Raw genomic sequence first — 16,769 nt, forward strand, 5'->3', positions numbered from 1 at the left:
CTCTGCCCTCCTAATCGCCCCAGCACAAACCACAGCCCCTGCGACCTTTAAGAAGAATGTACGGAAGGTTTATTGTTCTCAGAGAGACAGCACCATGTGTGTGTCACAGTCACTCCTGGAGCCAGGCAGGTGCAGATCCATGGGTCCCCACTGGACTGCAGCATTCCTGCCTGGCCCAGAGGAGCCACTCTGTCTCCGTCTGTGGAAGTCCTGGTGTCTCCAAACCTCCGAGTCCTGACTGGCTTCTTCCTCTCCCTGCCCCAGGCTCACCTTTCCTTCAGGGTGTAGCCTGTGGCCCATCCTCTAGCATCTAACTCAGAAGGCCTGCACCAAAAAATGACAATAATTCACAGAACAATACCCAAAGTCTGCCTTATTCAGTTTTAAATAACACCACGTGTGGAAATCCACCAGTCCAATTCCAGAAACTCTGTGCTGAGCCCAGTTTCATTGTCTTCCATCCCAAACAAGGGAAGAAAACACCAGGCCTGCTTGTCCCTCATGCCAAGGTCCAGTTTTCCAACTGACCATCTAAGTACTTGGGGAAGAACTCTCACACACACGCACATAGACAGACAGACACACACACACACACACACACACACACACACACGCACACACCCTTTAAGAACAAATAATGACTTTCAGACATAGGGAGCTTTAAATTATGATTCAAGGGGGAGAAAGAACATAGGACACAAGGAGACAATCTGGGTGAGGCCTACAATTTACGTTACTCAGCAGAACACTGAGCCGCCCACCAGACACGTGTGCCTTCACGTTACGCTGGGCATCTAGGGCCGTCCAGATATGGCCCATTTGTCCTTTCAGACCCACTCTCCCTCCCTGCTCACCTTGCTGTCTGATCTCTGACTGCTCGGTGTGCAGTGTACCCTGAATTACAACTCATCTTGGCCGATGAGGAGTCCAGAGGGACCTGTTAGAGGGGTGGGGTGTCCCCTTGGAGCTGGCCATGTCCCTCAGTCCTCTCTGTATGACTCTCCCAGGTCGCGGTAACTACTCCTCCCCTTGTCACTCTAGGTCCAGGGGTGGTGACAGCTCTGTGTTATCAGGACTGGTTACTGCACTATCTTCCGGGCTCCCAAACAGCCTGCCCACCCCTTTGTAAGCAGTCCCTTCGTTCAACCCGCCCTAAATCATCCTAACTTGAGATACCAGCCATCTCCTGGTAGGATGCTGACTGACAAAGGTTTTTCAAGAATAGAACTGCGTGGCTGGAAGAGCTGAACATGTTCGAGCAAAGGAACAGTCTCCTGGTAGTTTCTGAAACTACTGAATGTTTTAAGTTCCTGTCGGGTCGCTCCTGGGCCCAGTGTTTTTCTCTTCCTCTATCTCCACCCAACACTCTCTTCCTTGCGCTGTAGCTGGGCTTTTGTTCCCAAACACAATAAAAAGTGCCGGAAAGCTAACAATACAAGTCTTGGCACCTGTACGCAAACTATACTATTCTCCTTATTTTCCTATGACCTGCAAAAGAAACAACATGGAAAGCAGAGGAATGTTGTTATGAGCTGGACAACCTCCATCCCGGCCTTTCTAGGCTGACGTTTAGAACTTATTACTTTAGGGTTTCTGTTTTATAGGGAACACTGGCTACAGTCATATTTTTCTCCTTTCTAACCACTTGCTTTCTAAATATTATTAAACATTTACCCCTAGACTGAGGTTCTATTGCATTTTTAAATTGTAATATTTCTCAAGTGATTTGAAATGTCTGCTTATAGCAATGTTAAAAGGACCCACAGATTCTATGATTATGGTACTCTTAACCAAGGAGAGACCATCGTTTGTCTTTTGAAATACCCTTTTGGGACTGGGGAGCTACATGCTACATTGGGGAAACAGTCAAGCAAATCAGAGGTGAATGGTGAGATGGATGCAAAGCAGAAGTGTGGGGCAGCCTCGGGGAGGGCCTGTGCCTGGAGATCTGGAAGCACACGTGGGTTCAGTCTGGGATGGCTGTGCCCAGCGACCGACTGCGGTCTGCAGCTGTGAGTTTCCCCATGTCTCTCGGTGGGAACAGCATGCTGGTGGTGCACACGGCAGGGAGAAGGCTCTTCTTCCTTCTGGGAGTCTTCTGTTCTCCAAGGAAGGTCTATTCAGGTGAGTGTCCAGAGCACCCAGCTCACTGATTTCCCACTGCCCGGAAACCAGGTCTACCCCACTGTTTCCTGTGTTGATTGAACTGGGTTCAATCATCAGAATGGCCCCAGAAGTCACTAACGCGATTTCTGCCCTCTTTGTCTTCTAGAGACTGATAAGACTGATATCGCCTCACTCACTGACAGGGTTCCCCCAAACCTCCCAGTTCCATGGGCCCTGCTTGGAGCGGGGGCAGCATCTAAGCCCCCACCCCCACTGCTGCCACTTTCTATTCCTGCCACGTCAGAGGAAGGAGAAGGGAGGCGTGAAGAGAGAGATGGAAGCATGGGGACAGGAGGATGCAGAAAGATCTAGAACATTCATCCCACCTGATGGATGGAGAAAGGGCCTGGTTCCACGTAACAGGACCTAAGTTCAAATCTGGAATACTGCCCTTGCTGAAATTCTCCAAACTATGTCCCCAGTAGGAGAACAGAGATGGTGTGGACATCACCAGGCTGCTGTGAAGAGCAAGCAGGGAAGACACACGCAGGTGTCTGAAACAAGGACAGACGGGGAAAGGGCATGCTGTCATTTAGTAGGGTCATATCGGAGAGTGTGAGTGTCAGCCCCGAAATGCTTTCTCTTTCTTATTCCATGAAATGCCGATCATCTCCTCAACAGGAATCTGCTGGGTGTTTGGTGTGTGGATGGAAAGACTAGAAGAGAGCACCCTACGTGTGTGGACACCAGTGTGGTGTCAGTGACCTAGGAAGTGTTTCAGCTCTGCTCGCCAGAAAGCACTGCGTCTGAGAAAGGATGGAAGTGCACTGGGCAAGACTGGAATGACTGATGGAGAGACCCCAAACTACAAAGTATGAAAAACAGATGAAAAATGGAGGCTAATTAGCCTAAAGGAAAGGAAACTCCAGAGGAAATTACTAGGCGCCTTCAATAGTAATAGTAATGACAATCTGTTACTGAGTCACTACTGTATGCCTTACACACATTTTCTGGAATCTTTACAACTACCATGTAAGTCAGTTTTTACAGTCAGCATTTTACAGACGAGAAGACCAAGGGTCAGAGAGAATGGGACCCTGTCTGCCCACAAATCCCTCTCACTCTGCCACTGCCTCCCTCCGAGAGTTGACTGCTGTCATAGAATGCAAAACAAGCCTGTTTCTTTCTGGGTCTGAGGCATATAACTGGGAACAATGGGTGGAAATTACAGGAAGACAGATTTGATAGCAGGAACTCTGTAACACTGGGGTTGTTCACCGACGGAAGGCGCTGCCTTTGGAGACTCAATTTCCCATCACCGGAGAAACTGGAGGGTTGTTTGGAAGGGGGTTTTGGAGAGGAGAATGGAAGAGCAAAAGCGCACCTGCAGTAGATGGCTTTTAAGGTTCCTTCCCACTCTCCAAAATGTGTTTGGCCTGTGAGACGATCAAATCCCAAACTCACAGGGGAGAGGGACATCTTTGCTTTCTCCATCATGTTTGCTCTCCCATGATGACTGAGCAAAAGTTCTAAGACAGTCCAGTGCTCTGGGGGGAGAGCTCCCCACGTCCACCTCCAGCCCATTCCATGGACTGAAGAACTCTTGGTTCAAGAGGTATTTTAAATAAGTCCTGAACCTGATCCCAGTGTCTTAGCTTGTGTGTGATGTTGGCTGCAAAGTGTCCTGAGCCCTCACCCTCAAGAGTAGTCTCACCTTCCAGGCTCTTTTGTCCTTACAATCATGCATTTAGGTGTAATAATTCAATATCTCACTAAATCTTAGCAAAATAAAAGTGAAACATAAAATGTAGAATAACACAACTTCCTTGCACACAAAGCTTTACAAAGGAGGCCAGCAAGTGTGTTTCATACATCTCACAAAGTTCACATTGTATTGTGAAACTATTTTTAATGAAGCTGTTATTATGCTACAAGAATGCAATAAAACATCTGAAACCTGAAATTTCTTATTTTTATAACCTCCTGTAAAATTTAAAAGGGCCAAAATGATTTGTTTCAAAATGTGTACAGAAATAATTGGATTGAGAGTTTTCATGCCAAGTTTCCATTTGGATTGAAACCTACAGACTGTTACTTCATAAACCACTGCAACCATGAGTACAAATGAAAAGGGTAAAACATTATGGAATACAAGTATAATCAAACTTAACACACCCTGGAAGCAACCACACTGATCTGCCATCTCCCAGTGTCGGGTTCAGCACAGGGACCTCTTTTACATCACAGAGTGTTCACAAATAATTGGTTTTACCTGAATCCCCTAATTACTTCTGGAAAGAGAAACGCTATATACATGAACTTCTGTATGTGAACACACAATACAAAGTGCTAATCCTACACTGGTTAATTTTTTTTTTTTTTTGCCTACATTGGTTAATTTTTAAGCACAAAAGTATTCTGGATCGTTCAGAAGAATGAAATACCAGCTCCCTCAATTTTCTCCTTGCAACACAAATCCTTATTCCTTGTTACAAAACTCTGGCAAAAATCTAATCTTTGGGTGCCAAGCAGATACATTTTAGCATACAAATTGAATATAAGAAGTTTATTTCAGATTGTGATTTGTTGTAACAGTCCTGCCAAATGACCAGAAATTAATCATACTCCCAAACATGTAAGGATATAGGGAGATGTTACTTATCTCATGATTTCAGATTTAATTTTAATTCACACCTTTCTTAAAGCCATTCTTGAAGATCAGTCACTTAGGAAACAGGCAAACCCTCCTCAATTGCAAATCAAGTTTCTGTTTTTGGTGGAAGTCCTTTCCAAAGCATTCATCTCTGTCAGTGTATCCAGTGTATGGTCTTTCGTGAACAGCTTTCAGAATTAAGTAGAGCAATTCTGTGTACCATCTGGCTCCATGAGCAAAAAGTTTTTTTTTTCCTACGTGAAAATGTAAAACTGATCTGCTCCCTAGTCTAGACATACAATCTTTCCAGGGATAACGTCCATCTCCTCATCCATTCCAAATGGATGGAATTTTAGATGGACCAGTAATCAGAGGAGAAAGGAATGGAATCTTATTTCATATGTTTACTTAAGTTGTTTTTTAAAGAACATAAGATTGGAATCACTTTTTTAAGAGTACCACCATCCCTGGGAACTGGCCCAATACTTATTTTTTACTATGTGACAATTGAGCATGTTTTCAGAAATACAGTAGAAAACACTGCATAACGGAGGCAACACGGGTCTTATTTAGCTGCTGCAGATGTCAGTGGTTAGAACTACCCAGCTTTCACTGGTTGATCCGGAATTAGATCTCCTTCCCTTGGTAACAGGTCCAAACACACGGGTTTACGCTAATGCACTAGATAAAATCACAGCCAGTGGGGGAACTACAATAAGAGTGAATTAGATCTCTCTTTTATCGTTCTATTAACTCAGTGGATTGTCTGCATGCACAAAGTGAGTTTGGGTTTCAGTCATGGAGTGGTTTTTCCTCCCATCTTTCTGCAGCCCCACCAGAACAGTATGCTGTGCGGTGACAAGTATGGACAAGGCCACAGGGCCTAAGTTCTCCAGCTCCTGCTGCCGTGAAACTTTTCGATTGATGATTTTTAAAACACTTAAACCACCCAAATAAACTTTCCTAAAGAAAGCTTGTCTTTGTTCTACAAAAAAATAATTGATGTAATGGGTGTCCATGGGGGTGGAGGTGGGTGAAGAGTGTTCTCCTCTCTACTGTGCAAACCTGTAGAAATTGAGGCCACCTAGATTCCAACTGATCTGTTTAGAATTCCTCTTAGAATCCTGAAGGATAAGATAGGATTCTGTGTGCTAAATTAAGCTTCAGTGTAAGACGATCTTTTATCAGGATTGATGGATAATCAATCAAGGAGCCCTAAAAGGTCATGGTCGATTCACTGCAAAGATCAGATCAGCTCACATTTCCAAAGCTGAGCCATGCGCCCCTCCAGCTGGAAGAGCAGCTCCAGCACATGTGCTGAAGTGCCCCCGGGCTGGAACCTGCCCCCTCCCTTCCTCTAGGCAAGTCACTGACTGTCTCTGTGCCTCAGTTAATCTGCACTATGACTATAACAGTGCCTCCCTTGGAATGCTGTTCGGAGGGTTTAATGTGTTAATACTTAGGTAACTTAAAGAATAAAGGTCTTTCTCTCAGCCCTTGACCTGTACCACTGACATTTTGAGGAGAGAAATTTTCATAAAGACTCATGAAATAGAAATTTTCAAAAGTGGTCCCCTAGGACAGCTGGAGGTAAAGCTGTGAGCTCCCCATTCACACCCTTTTGTCACTTGGAATGCTCCCCCATCCTCTGTCCCTACTTCTCATTCTGCTCTTTAGTTTCCCTGTGGCATGAAAATAGACACAGCTCCTTCAGCACTCTCTTTTCACCCCTTCCCAGAGGCTCAGATTTAGGCTTTTAGAGATTTAACAATGGAAAGGAAAAAGAGCCCATAATCAATTGATTCTAATGACATCTGCTTATTGATAAGAGCGTTTGACATTGGCCCAAGGTAAGTGTATCGTTTCAGACCACGTGATATGGGGTAAAATTTTTAGCTGCAGGTCTTCCTAGCCTTCACATCAAGCAGCTCACCCCAATTCTTAAGACTATCAGCCTCAGAAATTCAGCCTCAGAAATTCAGGCATAACCCTAGGATCACACTTTTCTTTCAGTGAACCATGTTGATTCCACTCAAAAGAGCAGTCAATGTGACCAGTATCAGTCTTACAGAACCAACTTATCCACATGGCATTCAGATAGAAACATTCAAAGAACGTTTTTACTTTTCATCAACTGTATTTTTATGCGTAATAACAGAAAAACACCTAAAAGGCTTGATGATTTAAGTTAACAAATTCTGATTTATAGAGGCACAATTTTTCATGTGTAATTTTTTTCTGTGTAATCAAACAGCAAAGAATAAATATCTCGCGATTTCCAATGGGACTGTCTGTTGTGGTTAAAATAAAAACTTTGAGTGATAAGTGTTTGTCTTTCTGTCATGTTAACATGTTTTCAGTCTGCGCTGGAGTGGGTGAGCTGGAGCTACTGTAGCCCACACGCCAGCGGGTGATTTACCGTTCTTGCCGCTAGGGGGAGGCGAAGCGAAGACAGTGAGCCACTTCTGCACAGAATGGACAGGGAGAAGCGGCAGGAAGGTAGTGAAGGCAAAGCCCAAGTGAAAGGGGAAAGAGGAGGTGCCAGGAGGGAAAGGGGCTCCGGCTGGGCCTCAGGGGTATTTAGGGAATCGGCCATGAGTGTCCTGGGGTTAATGATTAGGTGCTTTGGTAAGCAAGCAAAGGCGGCGGCCTGCCAAAGGGAGCTTGCCAGGGGCTTCCGTTTCTGAGACAACAGAGATGGACCCCTGCTCCCTCTTTCATCTGTGCTCCCCAGCGAGGAGTGCAGGGAAATGAAGTCACGGGTTCTCAATGAGAACCGGGATTTTTGAGAAATTATCAGCCATGATGTGGAACCCACTGATAACCTGCTTAGTTTTGTTTTGTTTTTGTTTAGTTTTCCTACTTGGCACAAATTCCTTCCATAACCTCAGGGAGGTGGAGTTGGGGAGGGGGTGCTGGGCTGGGAGGGGGCAATGCCAAGTGTGGGGACTGCAAATCAAGCCCCAGTGACAGGCTCAGTAGAAGTGAGCACTGCACCTGTGTTTCAAACAACAACAAAATCTCCTCCCCCAAAATCATGGCAGAAATGGCCGTTGAAATCGATTGTTAATTGTCTGGGTTCAGTCACTGATAAGAGTAAACCTGCTGAGGCCAGTGGGCTTTTGTCACTGTGGCTCCTAAGGGACATTGTTCCAGCCAGGGGATCCTGGGAGGATAAGGGAAGGAAGAGGGGATGGGGAGGAGGAACACAGGCAGCCGGCCTGGCCCTCCAGGAAAAGCCTTTCCCCAAATGACCAGATCCAAGAGGCAGGAAGAACCCCCATCTGTCCCTGCCAGGAGCCCAAAACTTGTCTCCAGAGGGGCCTTTTGTGTCAAGCCAGAGTCCAAACCATACCCAGAAGAGAGCTGGAAAGCTTTGCTAGCCATGCCAGCACTCTATCACATTATTCTAATTCTTGGCATAGCATTTATCACTGTCTAATATTGACTTATGTGTTCACTCATTTATCCATTTCTTTATTGTAATTGCCTGTATCTCCCCATTGAAACGTGAGCTCCAGGAGAGCAGAGACTTTTTCTGCATCGCTCACCATGCCAGGCCCAGAAAATAATCTAGGCACGACATTGCAAGTGCTCGGTCACTATGCCTGCATGAATAAAGATCTGTATTTGAGAGACATCCCCCCTGTAGCAGTGTGGATGATGGACTGTGGTTTGGGGGATGGAAGGAGAGAGCAAAATTGGAAACTGAGGCAGGAAGTAGGAAACATGCATGTAATGTATCTCATTTCCACTCCCAGGGGTTGTGATAATCTGTGCTGGGAGACAGCAGGACAGAAGCCTGAGTCTACAGTGTGTGGGGCAGGGAGGCAATTAGGGCCAAGTATAGGAGCAGTGTTTAGGGGGCGAATCAGGTGACACAAGAGGTGGGCATTCCAGAGGGGCCAGGTGCGAACAGAAGTATAAACCAGGGGGCAGGAAACCCTGTGGTCCCAGGCACCGGGGGCTAGTGACAGCCAGGAGAGCAGGTGTCATGCACCCTCCCTTCCCCCAAAGAAATGGGAGTCAAAGAAAAAGCCTGAGAATGGGCCCTGGGGAGAAGCAATGCTTAATAAGGGATGGACAGGTCAAGAGGAGTTTAAAAGGGGACAGTGTGGCTGCAGTGGTGCCCAGGTTCCCCTCGTTGTCCCCCAACTCTGGTAGTGTTGGTAGCTCCAGGCTCTCTTCTTAGCCCCTCGCTGGGAACTGCCCTCAGTGAAAAGAGCCGCCCCTCACCAAGTTCACAGCATCCAGTGGCTGGTCCGGGAAGGGAGGAGATAGAGGCCTGAACCCTCCCTCAAGGGTTGGACAAGTCTGAAAGGCCACCTCAGCTCAGAGTCCCTGTGGGATGGACTGAGGCCCTTCTTACAGGTACAATTCTACTTCTGCTCAGGGTTACTTCTGTGATTCCTTTGAGGCAAAGACACCAAGGTCAATTCTCAGGAAACCTGTTTCACACTAATCTTCATCTTCATGTCTGTCTCCAGAGAACCTGACCTCAGACAGCTGGTGCTGTGAGTGAGCCGAGGAAATAGACACTAAAGCGGAATCACAGAGCTGGGTCACCCACCTGCCAGCTATAAACGAAGCCCCATCCCTGGTGGTCCCCAGTGCTGGGCGAGGCCCTGAGAGTCCCAGCTTGCTGGAGAAGCACCATTGTTAAAACCTGCAGTGGTGATGTGGGTGATGAACTAGGATGGGTCGTCCCAGAGAGAATGCCCTGACCCAGGAGACAGAAGTCTACTGGGATTTGCTTTAATATAATCTAGTTAGAGGGTCACAGAGGGAGAGTGAAGGTAGGTATATGTGAAGCTAGAGTGGCTGTGACATTGGGAAGTTGGGTAATGGGTACAAGGCGATTCATTTATGCTTTCTCTATTATGTATATATATATATAAGGTTTCCATAATAAAAGCTAAAAAACAGAAAGGGAGTAGATATCAATGAATACTGTTTGGGTGGTAAAAACAGAAAATCAGGAAACCAAGACTTACCTTTTTGCCATCTCTCAGCAGCGCTGTCCTGGATGTTGGGGATATAGTGGTGAACAACACAGGTGAAAATTCTTGCCCTTATGAAGATTACATTCTAGTGGGGAGAAACAGATAGTGAACAAAATGATTGGGACTGAGAAAGTGTTTTTGTGCACTTATGTGTTGACTCTGCTTTTTCTTCCTTCCCCTAAGAGCACAGATTGTAGTCTTGGAAACAACATAACTGGTTCAGGGATCAATACAGTGCAATGAAAATACTGTATGAAAGGACTAGGATCACAGGCTGCATATACAAGTCCTTCATTGACCGAGCGGCCATGTGTCCCTGACCCATAAAGTAGAAATACTGTTTCCTTCTCCTCGAATTTAGCAGTACTTATGGCCTGGAAAGAATCCCCTTGAGGGAACCAGAGCCAGCTACATGTTTTCCTACAGCTTATGAGATGCAAAATGACTTCAGCAGCTCCACACCCTACAAGCTCTGTCACTCAGGTTGGCGGGGAAGACCAGAGTTTCTCTTCCCAGATATTAAGCAAAAGCTCCATTACATGCCATTGGCTCTGATTGGGTCGTGTACCCTGGACCAATGATTGTCATCAGATGAATACAGTCACTGATTGACTCAGGCTAAGTCTTATGCTCCTTTCCTGAGCTGAGGGTGGAGTCTTGCTCAAGGACTAATCACACAGGGTTTGTTTTGACAGTTGAGTTGACGGGATTTGATGATGATTTTTAAAGGAATAATAGAGCAGCGATTTTCAATGGGGTGCCACCACTCAGACGGGAGTTTTTAAATTTTGTGGGAGTATTTCCGATTGTCACAATTATTAAAGGGGAGCTGCTGGCATTTAGTAGGAAAGAGCCAAGGATATCTTGCCTTGCACAGGGTAGTTTTCAAAAAGAAGATAGCTCTGAATCCTGCATAATCTTCATGTATCTCATCCAAAATTAACCCTGAATGTATGCTCTACCGCAAGATGAGTTGCAAAGCGATTTGTTTTCTATAATACTATTGCCACCCTGACCCATATCATAACATAGAAAATTTTGTCCCTACACTTATAAATAATAAATAAAGCTGAACTCGTGTGTAAGATTCCCACACCTCCTCATTTTTTTCACTTTAATGGTCTCAGTCTGTAACTTGTCTTGACATGTTATCAACTTAACCAGTTCAATTAAGGATATTTCCTTCATCCTTGTGAGAAAGAGATCAAACTGTGAAGCCCCTTCAAGGTTTTCCCCTTGGTCATTACAGAAGGAGGAGCCTCATACCATCAAAGAGGGAAGACCAGACATCCTGATGCCAAGGAGAGAAGGAAAAAGTGCAGTTATAGTCAAAGTTTAGCACATATTTAAGTGGAGGTAAAAAAACTATTTCAAAGAGCACTGATAATATGTGTTTTGAAGATTAAAACATTTGCCCAGGAAAAGATTTAGATTCTATAAACAAACTATTCTGCTTGTCCAGGGAAGTAAAACATCAAGAGCCCCACTGTTCACTAAGTTTTTAAATTTAGAATACATGGTACGAAGATTCCTTGGCTACAAAGGGGATGATTTTTGCCGACATTGGAGTAACTCCAGTTTTCCTAAAACTAGTTTGCAATCTAACATTGTTTTTTTTAGTCATCTCTGCTCTCTCCCAGTCCTGAACTTTCTGTTCAGAATGACTTCTGCTCTTAATTCCCTTAAACAAATGATTCTTCAGAAACAGATGCAAGCATCTGACCACTTCATTATGCAGTGTTGGTTTCTACTGCTAAGTAACTCTGTATCCTGAAATTTAGTTGCTTAGAAAAACGTGTATTATCTCACATTACTCTGGGTCAGGAATCCAGGTACAGCTCAGCTGGTCCCTCTGGCTCAGGGCCTCTGGACAAGGCTGCAATCAAGATATCCACTAGGGCTGCTGTCTCCTGTGAAGGCTCACTGGGGATGGATCCACTTCTAAGCTCATTCATATGGTTACTGCAGGATTCAGTTCCATACAGGCTTTAGGACTGAGGGTCTCAGCTCCTCACTGGTGGTCGGCCAGAGCTTCTACATAGTTTGTTCCAACATAGTCCTTTCTGTAAGTCTGCTTGCTTCATCAGAATAAGCAAAAACCAGAGAGAGAGGGAAGGAGACAGAGGATGGAAGTCACAGTTTTTATAATGTAATCCTGGAAGTGGCATCTCATCATTTCGCTGCATTCTATTCATTAGAAGTAAGTCACTTGGTCCATCCCACACTCAAGTGGAAGAGATGACACAAAAGAATAATTTAACTTGGAGCCATTTAAGATGCTACCTACCACACAACCCAAGCATTTGCACAATAAAATAAATCTTCCTATTATAAATTGTATTCCTTTTATTTCTCTACTTTATTATGGCTAAGGCATTACTGGGTGTAAGTTACATTGTCAATGAATTCCAGTATAGAAGAGAAAGAGAGCTCTGCAAAATATTTGCTATAAAAAGGGGGATGTCGAGTCTGCCAGAGCTGGGCATACCATCCCAGATTATGCACAGTTCTAATAGGAATGAAGCACTCGGCAGGGAGAGATTGACAGTGGAGCAGGTTGGAACAGAAACCCTTGAGAAGCCAGAGGAGATGGGAATCAGAGCATATTAGAGGGGCTGGATTTTGATAAAGACAGAAAAATATGCATCAGAGAAACTTAGAGGAAATAGGATGATTATTTTCAAATATCTGAATGACATCCTGTGGAAGAGGAGTTAGATATATTTAACATGGCCCCAATTGGTAGGATTTAGACTAATGAATGGGAATTAGAAGGCACAATGATGCATGAATGGGAAAGAAGAGATTTTTACCAAGCAGAGCCATCCAAAGCTAAACAAGGCTGCCAGAAAATGGGTTTAACAAAACTTACTGCCTGCAAGCATTGGATCCATGCCTATGTTACCTCATCACATGATGGAAAGATTAGAGCAAGAAGTGGTGGGAAGGAGGGGAGGGTATAGCTCAAGTGTAGAGCACGTGCTTAGCATGCAGGAGATCCTGGGATCAATCCCCAGTACCTCCATTAATTAAACAAACAAATAAACCTAATTACCTCCCCTCCAAAATTAAAAAAAAAATAGTAATAATAATAATAAGTGGTGGGAATAAATGGCCGTTAAGAGGAGGTGGAAGATTAAGAGGTAAAAACTATCAGGTATAAAATAAGCTACAATATATTGTACAACATGGGGAATATAGCCAATATTTTGTAATAGTGATGAATGGAATATAACCTTTAAAAATAGTGACTCCCTATAGTGTATACCTGTAACATATAATATTGCACATCAACCATACTTCAATTTAAAAAATAAGATTTTGTAAAATAAATACATAAATAAAGAAAAAAAAAAAAAGGTTTCTTCCAGCCACAAGCTTCTCGGACATGCTGAAGTATCATTTGTTAAGAGACTGTTTTGTGAAGATACCTGTGCTAGATCCCTTTTTCTTTCTCAAGAGCTTGTCTTTTAAAAGAAGAGAAGCTTTGACCTTTTAGTTTTTGTCTTGTTTATGTGGAAGCAGAAGTCAGCACCTCCTCAAGGTTCCAGATCCTAGAGGGCAAAAGATACCAACTAGAGCAAGGACAGCATGAGGCTAATGGACAAAAGTCCATCAAAGGAATCGATTAAGTTATTCCTTCATTTAAAAATATTTATTGAATACCTTCCATGTGCCAGATCTTGTAAATTAATGGGCATTCTGCTAGAGGCTAGTTACAATTTTAATAGCAAGATATCCTTATCTGAGTGAAAGTAGGTCAGAGAGACAGAAGGACTTAAGCAGAACTTCTTAACTAGCTCCAAAATTTTCAGACACGTGATAGACTGGCATCTTGGCAAAGGTTAATTAAAACAGTTAGGAAAGCTTCATATTTGACACAGACGTGGGCAGTTTTTCTCTGAACATGAAGTGATGAGGCACAGAGGAGCTGTCTCAGGGTTGCTAGAAGCAGAGCCTGAGAGAGGCTATCTATACAAGAGGTTTATCAGAGAGTGACCATGGGAAAAGGGAGGTACAGGAAGTAGGTTAGAGCAAGGGAAAAAGCTAAGCAAGAATGTGGTTCCCCTGGAGATGAGCCCACAGGGAGGCTCGGGAGTGGAGATGCACACAGTTTGTCCTACCTTGAGGCCATTTATGCCCATTTATTCAGCAACATGAATATCACTCCTGACCTTAGTGAAAGCAGGCTGGGTGGTGAGGTAGGGGCAGAAACCTCCTTACTCTATTCAAGAGAACAGGAAGGGAGAAACTGCAGACAATGGGTGTGGACAACTCTTCTGACGATGGTAGACAATTGCAAATGAGAGCAGAGAAATGGAGTCATAGCTGGATAGGTACACAGGGTCAAGAGGGTCTTTTTCAAATGGGAAAAAAATTATCGTATTTCTACGCTGATAGGGATAATCCAAGTGAGTAGAAAACATGACGGTGCCAAGAGAAAGGTGAGAGTGGAGGGAGTGAAGGGAGGGGCAGCCAGAGCACGAGTGGAGGGTGTGTCCTTGGGATGATTCACCTCCAGGAACATGGGGAAAGATGGACTACAGGGGGATATACTCATATGACAGGAGGTCAGGGATGGTGATGGGAGCGTGTGGGAGTTCTCTTCTGATTGCTTCCATTTTTCCCTGAAATAGAAAGCCCCGTCATGAGGGAAAGTGAGGAGGACTGGAGACTGAGGACAGAAAACATGCTGGGGTTCGGGGAGAGAGGACAGAGGGTGAAACAGTCACCTGGAGAGTGAGAAAGCAACTGGGATGAGGAAATTCTTGGTTAGAGATAACTTCACTAATTCAAGTAATCTTTAGTTGATGACCTGAGAGTCCCTCAGGTGTGCAGCCTGAAAGACTGACTTCTCTTGCTTTTTCCGTATCACAGTATGTCCTTTACTTCTGTTCCATTCTCACTGTACTCACCAGAACTTCCAAAACATAGTGTGCTGTTGATTTCTGTCTTCTAAACATCTCTCATTCTACTCCTTTCTCTTCATCTCAACTGCCACCACCTTAGGACAAGCTAATATTTCTCACCTGGACACTACAACAGCGTGTTAATTCATCTCCTCACATCTTGTCTGGCCCTCTTTCAATCCATCCTATGTTCCAAAGGCTGAGTGCATTTTTCAACACACAAATCTGATCTTGTCACCATCACTCATCCCTGCAATGGCTCCCACTGCTTTTTAGCTTAAGACCCTGTACAAGCTGCTCTCTCCTGTGTCCCCAGCTCCCTCCCACTCCTCTCCCTCACCCTGTGAGCATCAGCCACAGGTGCCTTCTCTCAGCTGTCCTCTGGTAACCACATGCCCTTCCCTCTGAAATACCCCTGCACCTCCCCAACTTTGCTCAGTTAATGCCTAGTCATCTTTCATATCTTGTAAAACATGAACGAGAAGTAAAGAGGAATGGTAGGGACATTGAGGAGATGAATATATGATTAGAGTTGCATAAGTAATCAAGAGAGAAAGAGTAAAGAACAAGCAATGCCTGCAGATGTATTTACACAGACCTTTGCACAAGGACATCAGGACATATATTCAAGTATGCAAAAAATGCCAGCCATGATAAATAAAAAGAAATCTATACCTGGACACATTATAGAAAAACTGAAGAACACCAATGACAAAGAGAAAAACATATTTTAAAAATGAGAGAAAGAAAGAGAGAGAAACCAGAAAAATAAACAATACACACACACACACACACACACACACACACACACACACAAATAATAGAAGAGACAACGTCAGATGAGTGAGGAATTCAGAGCATTATTATAAGTTGGAACATGGAAGCAGCACAGTCACTGGTTGTGTTCAGAGAGGGGATGGAATCTGGAATCTTTCCAAATGTTTCTAGAAGTAGAGTATCAAGAAGTAAGCCACGGGAAGTGGTCTTTAGCTAAAAGGCAGTGACAATAAAAAATTATTCCCTCTCAACTGAGATAAAGTTTTGCTTTGAATCCAATCTCTAAGTTTTTCAAAATAAATGCACACAAAAGCACACATGTGCACATCCACCCACGCACCCACCCCTAAACACTGCAAAGATTCAGAGACCAACCAAGGAGCCCCACGTTTAAAATAAAATGATCGCAGACTCTCGGCAGTAGGCATGCCCAGCATGACATATAGCCGGCAGAGGCAAAAATAATAATGACTTGCCCCACAGATAGAAATGTACTCTAAGCACGCATGACTTTGCATTTCAATCCTGTCACTATCGGGTAGAACCAACTTCTGTGAAAGAAACTTAAGCAACGGAAAGAAAAGTCAGTTATTTAAAAATGAGCTAGAGTCCATACTCATCCAAACAAATAAGAAAGTCGTAGACCTAAATTCCGGATAGCCTGAGGTTTTGCTCTGGCCTTCAGATATCACGCACGCTGGAAATATGAGTTTGGGAGGGTTAGCATTCAGGTGGTGTGCAGGGCCTGGGGATCTCCTGCGGAGAGAGTGTAAGTGAGAGAATCAGAGGGCCCAGGGGAGAGAAGGAGAATGCAGAGGAATGACCAGTGAGGGAGGGCAGGGTGTGGTGCCCTGAGATGGAGAGAGGACAGTGTGTTAAGAAAGAAGGAAGGATCTGCTCCTTCAAGCTGCTGAGGGGTGGCTAAGGTCAAGACTGCAAATGGGTCACTGGGTTCGTGAGCTCAAGGTCATTGGCAACACAGATAAGAACTGTTGCAGGAGGAGAGGGTTCCCAGCTGAGTATGGGGAGAAGAGAACAGGGGTGAAGCACAGAACACTGGAAACAGAAGTAGGTGTTTGGAGGCTGTTTGGAGAAGGTGTGTAGAATCAGGGACTATTTTTTTTTAATGGAAACTAATTCAGCATGTTTGCACGCTGATGAAGTAACCAAGGAGAAAGAAAAAATGAACCATGCAGATGAGGGATATAAAATCAGAAACAAGAAGGAACAGGATCTGAACCCAGTTCAGGGGTTGAGCTTCGTTTGGGGCAAGGACAGTTCTCCCATTTCTATTCTGACCTATTCATTTGTCTCTCTAGC

At 44.4% G+C, this 16,769-nt stretch overlaps 1 protein-coding gene across 1 annotated transcript in view; it reads right to left on the reverse strand.

Annotated features, from left to right (window-relative positions):
• The window catches only part of LOC116668466, a 38,250-nt gene that overhangs the window by 11,572 nt on the left and 9,909 nt on the right, over positions 1-16,769 (reverse strand). Inside the window, exon 2 of the mRNA XM_032496007.1 lies at positions 9,754-9,847. Within this exon, the coding sequence (XP_032351898.1) occupies positions 9,768-9,847 (80 nt within the window). The 3' untranslated portion in view covers positions 9,754-9,767. The remainder of the gene's footprint in view (positions 1-9,753; positions 9,848-16,769) is intronic.

The sequence above is a fragment of the Camelus ferus genome, chromosome 14 (assembly GCF_009834535.1).
Source record: "Camelus ferus isolate YT-003-E chromosome 14, BCGSAC_Cfer_1.0, whole genome shotgun sequence".
In the NCBI taxonomy this organism is placed as follows: domain Eukaryota; kingdom Metazoa; phylum Chordata; class Mammalia; order Artiodactyla; family Camelidae; genus Camelus; species Camelus ferus.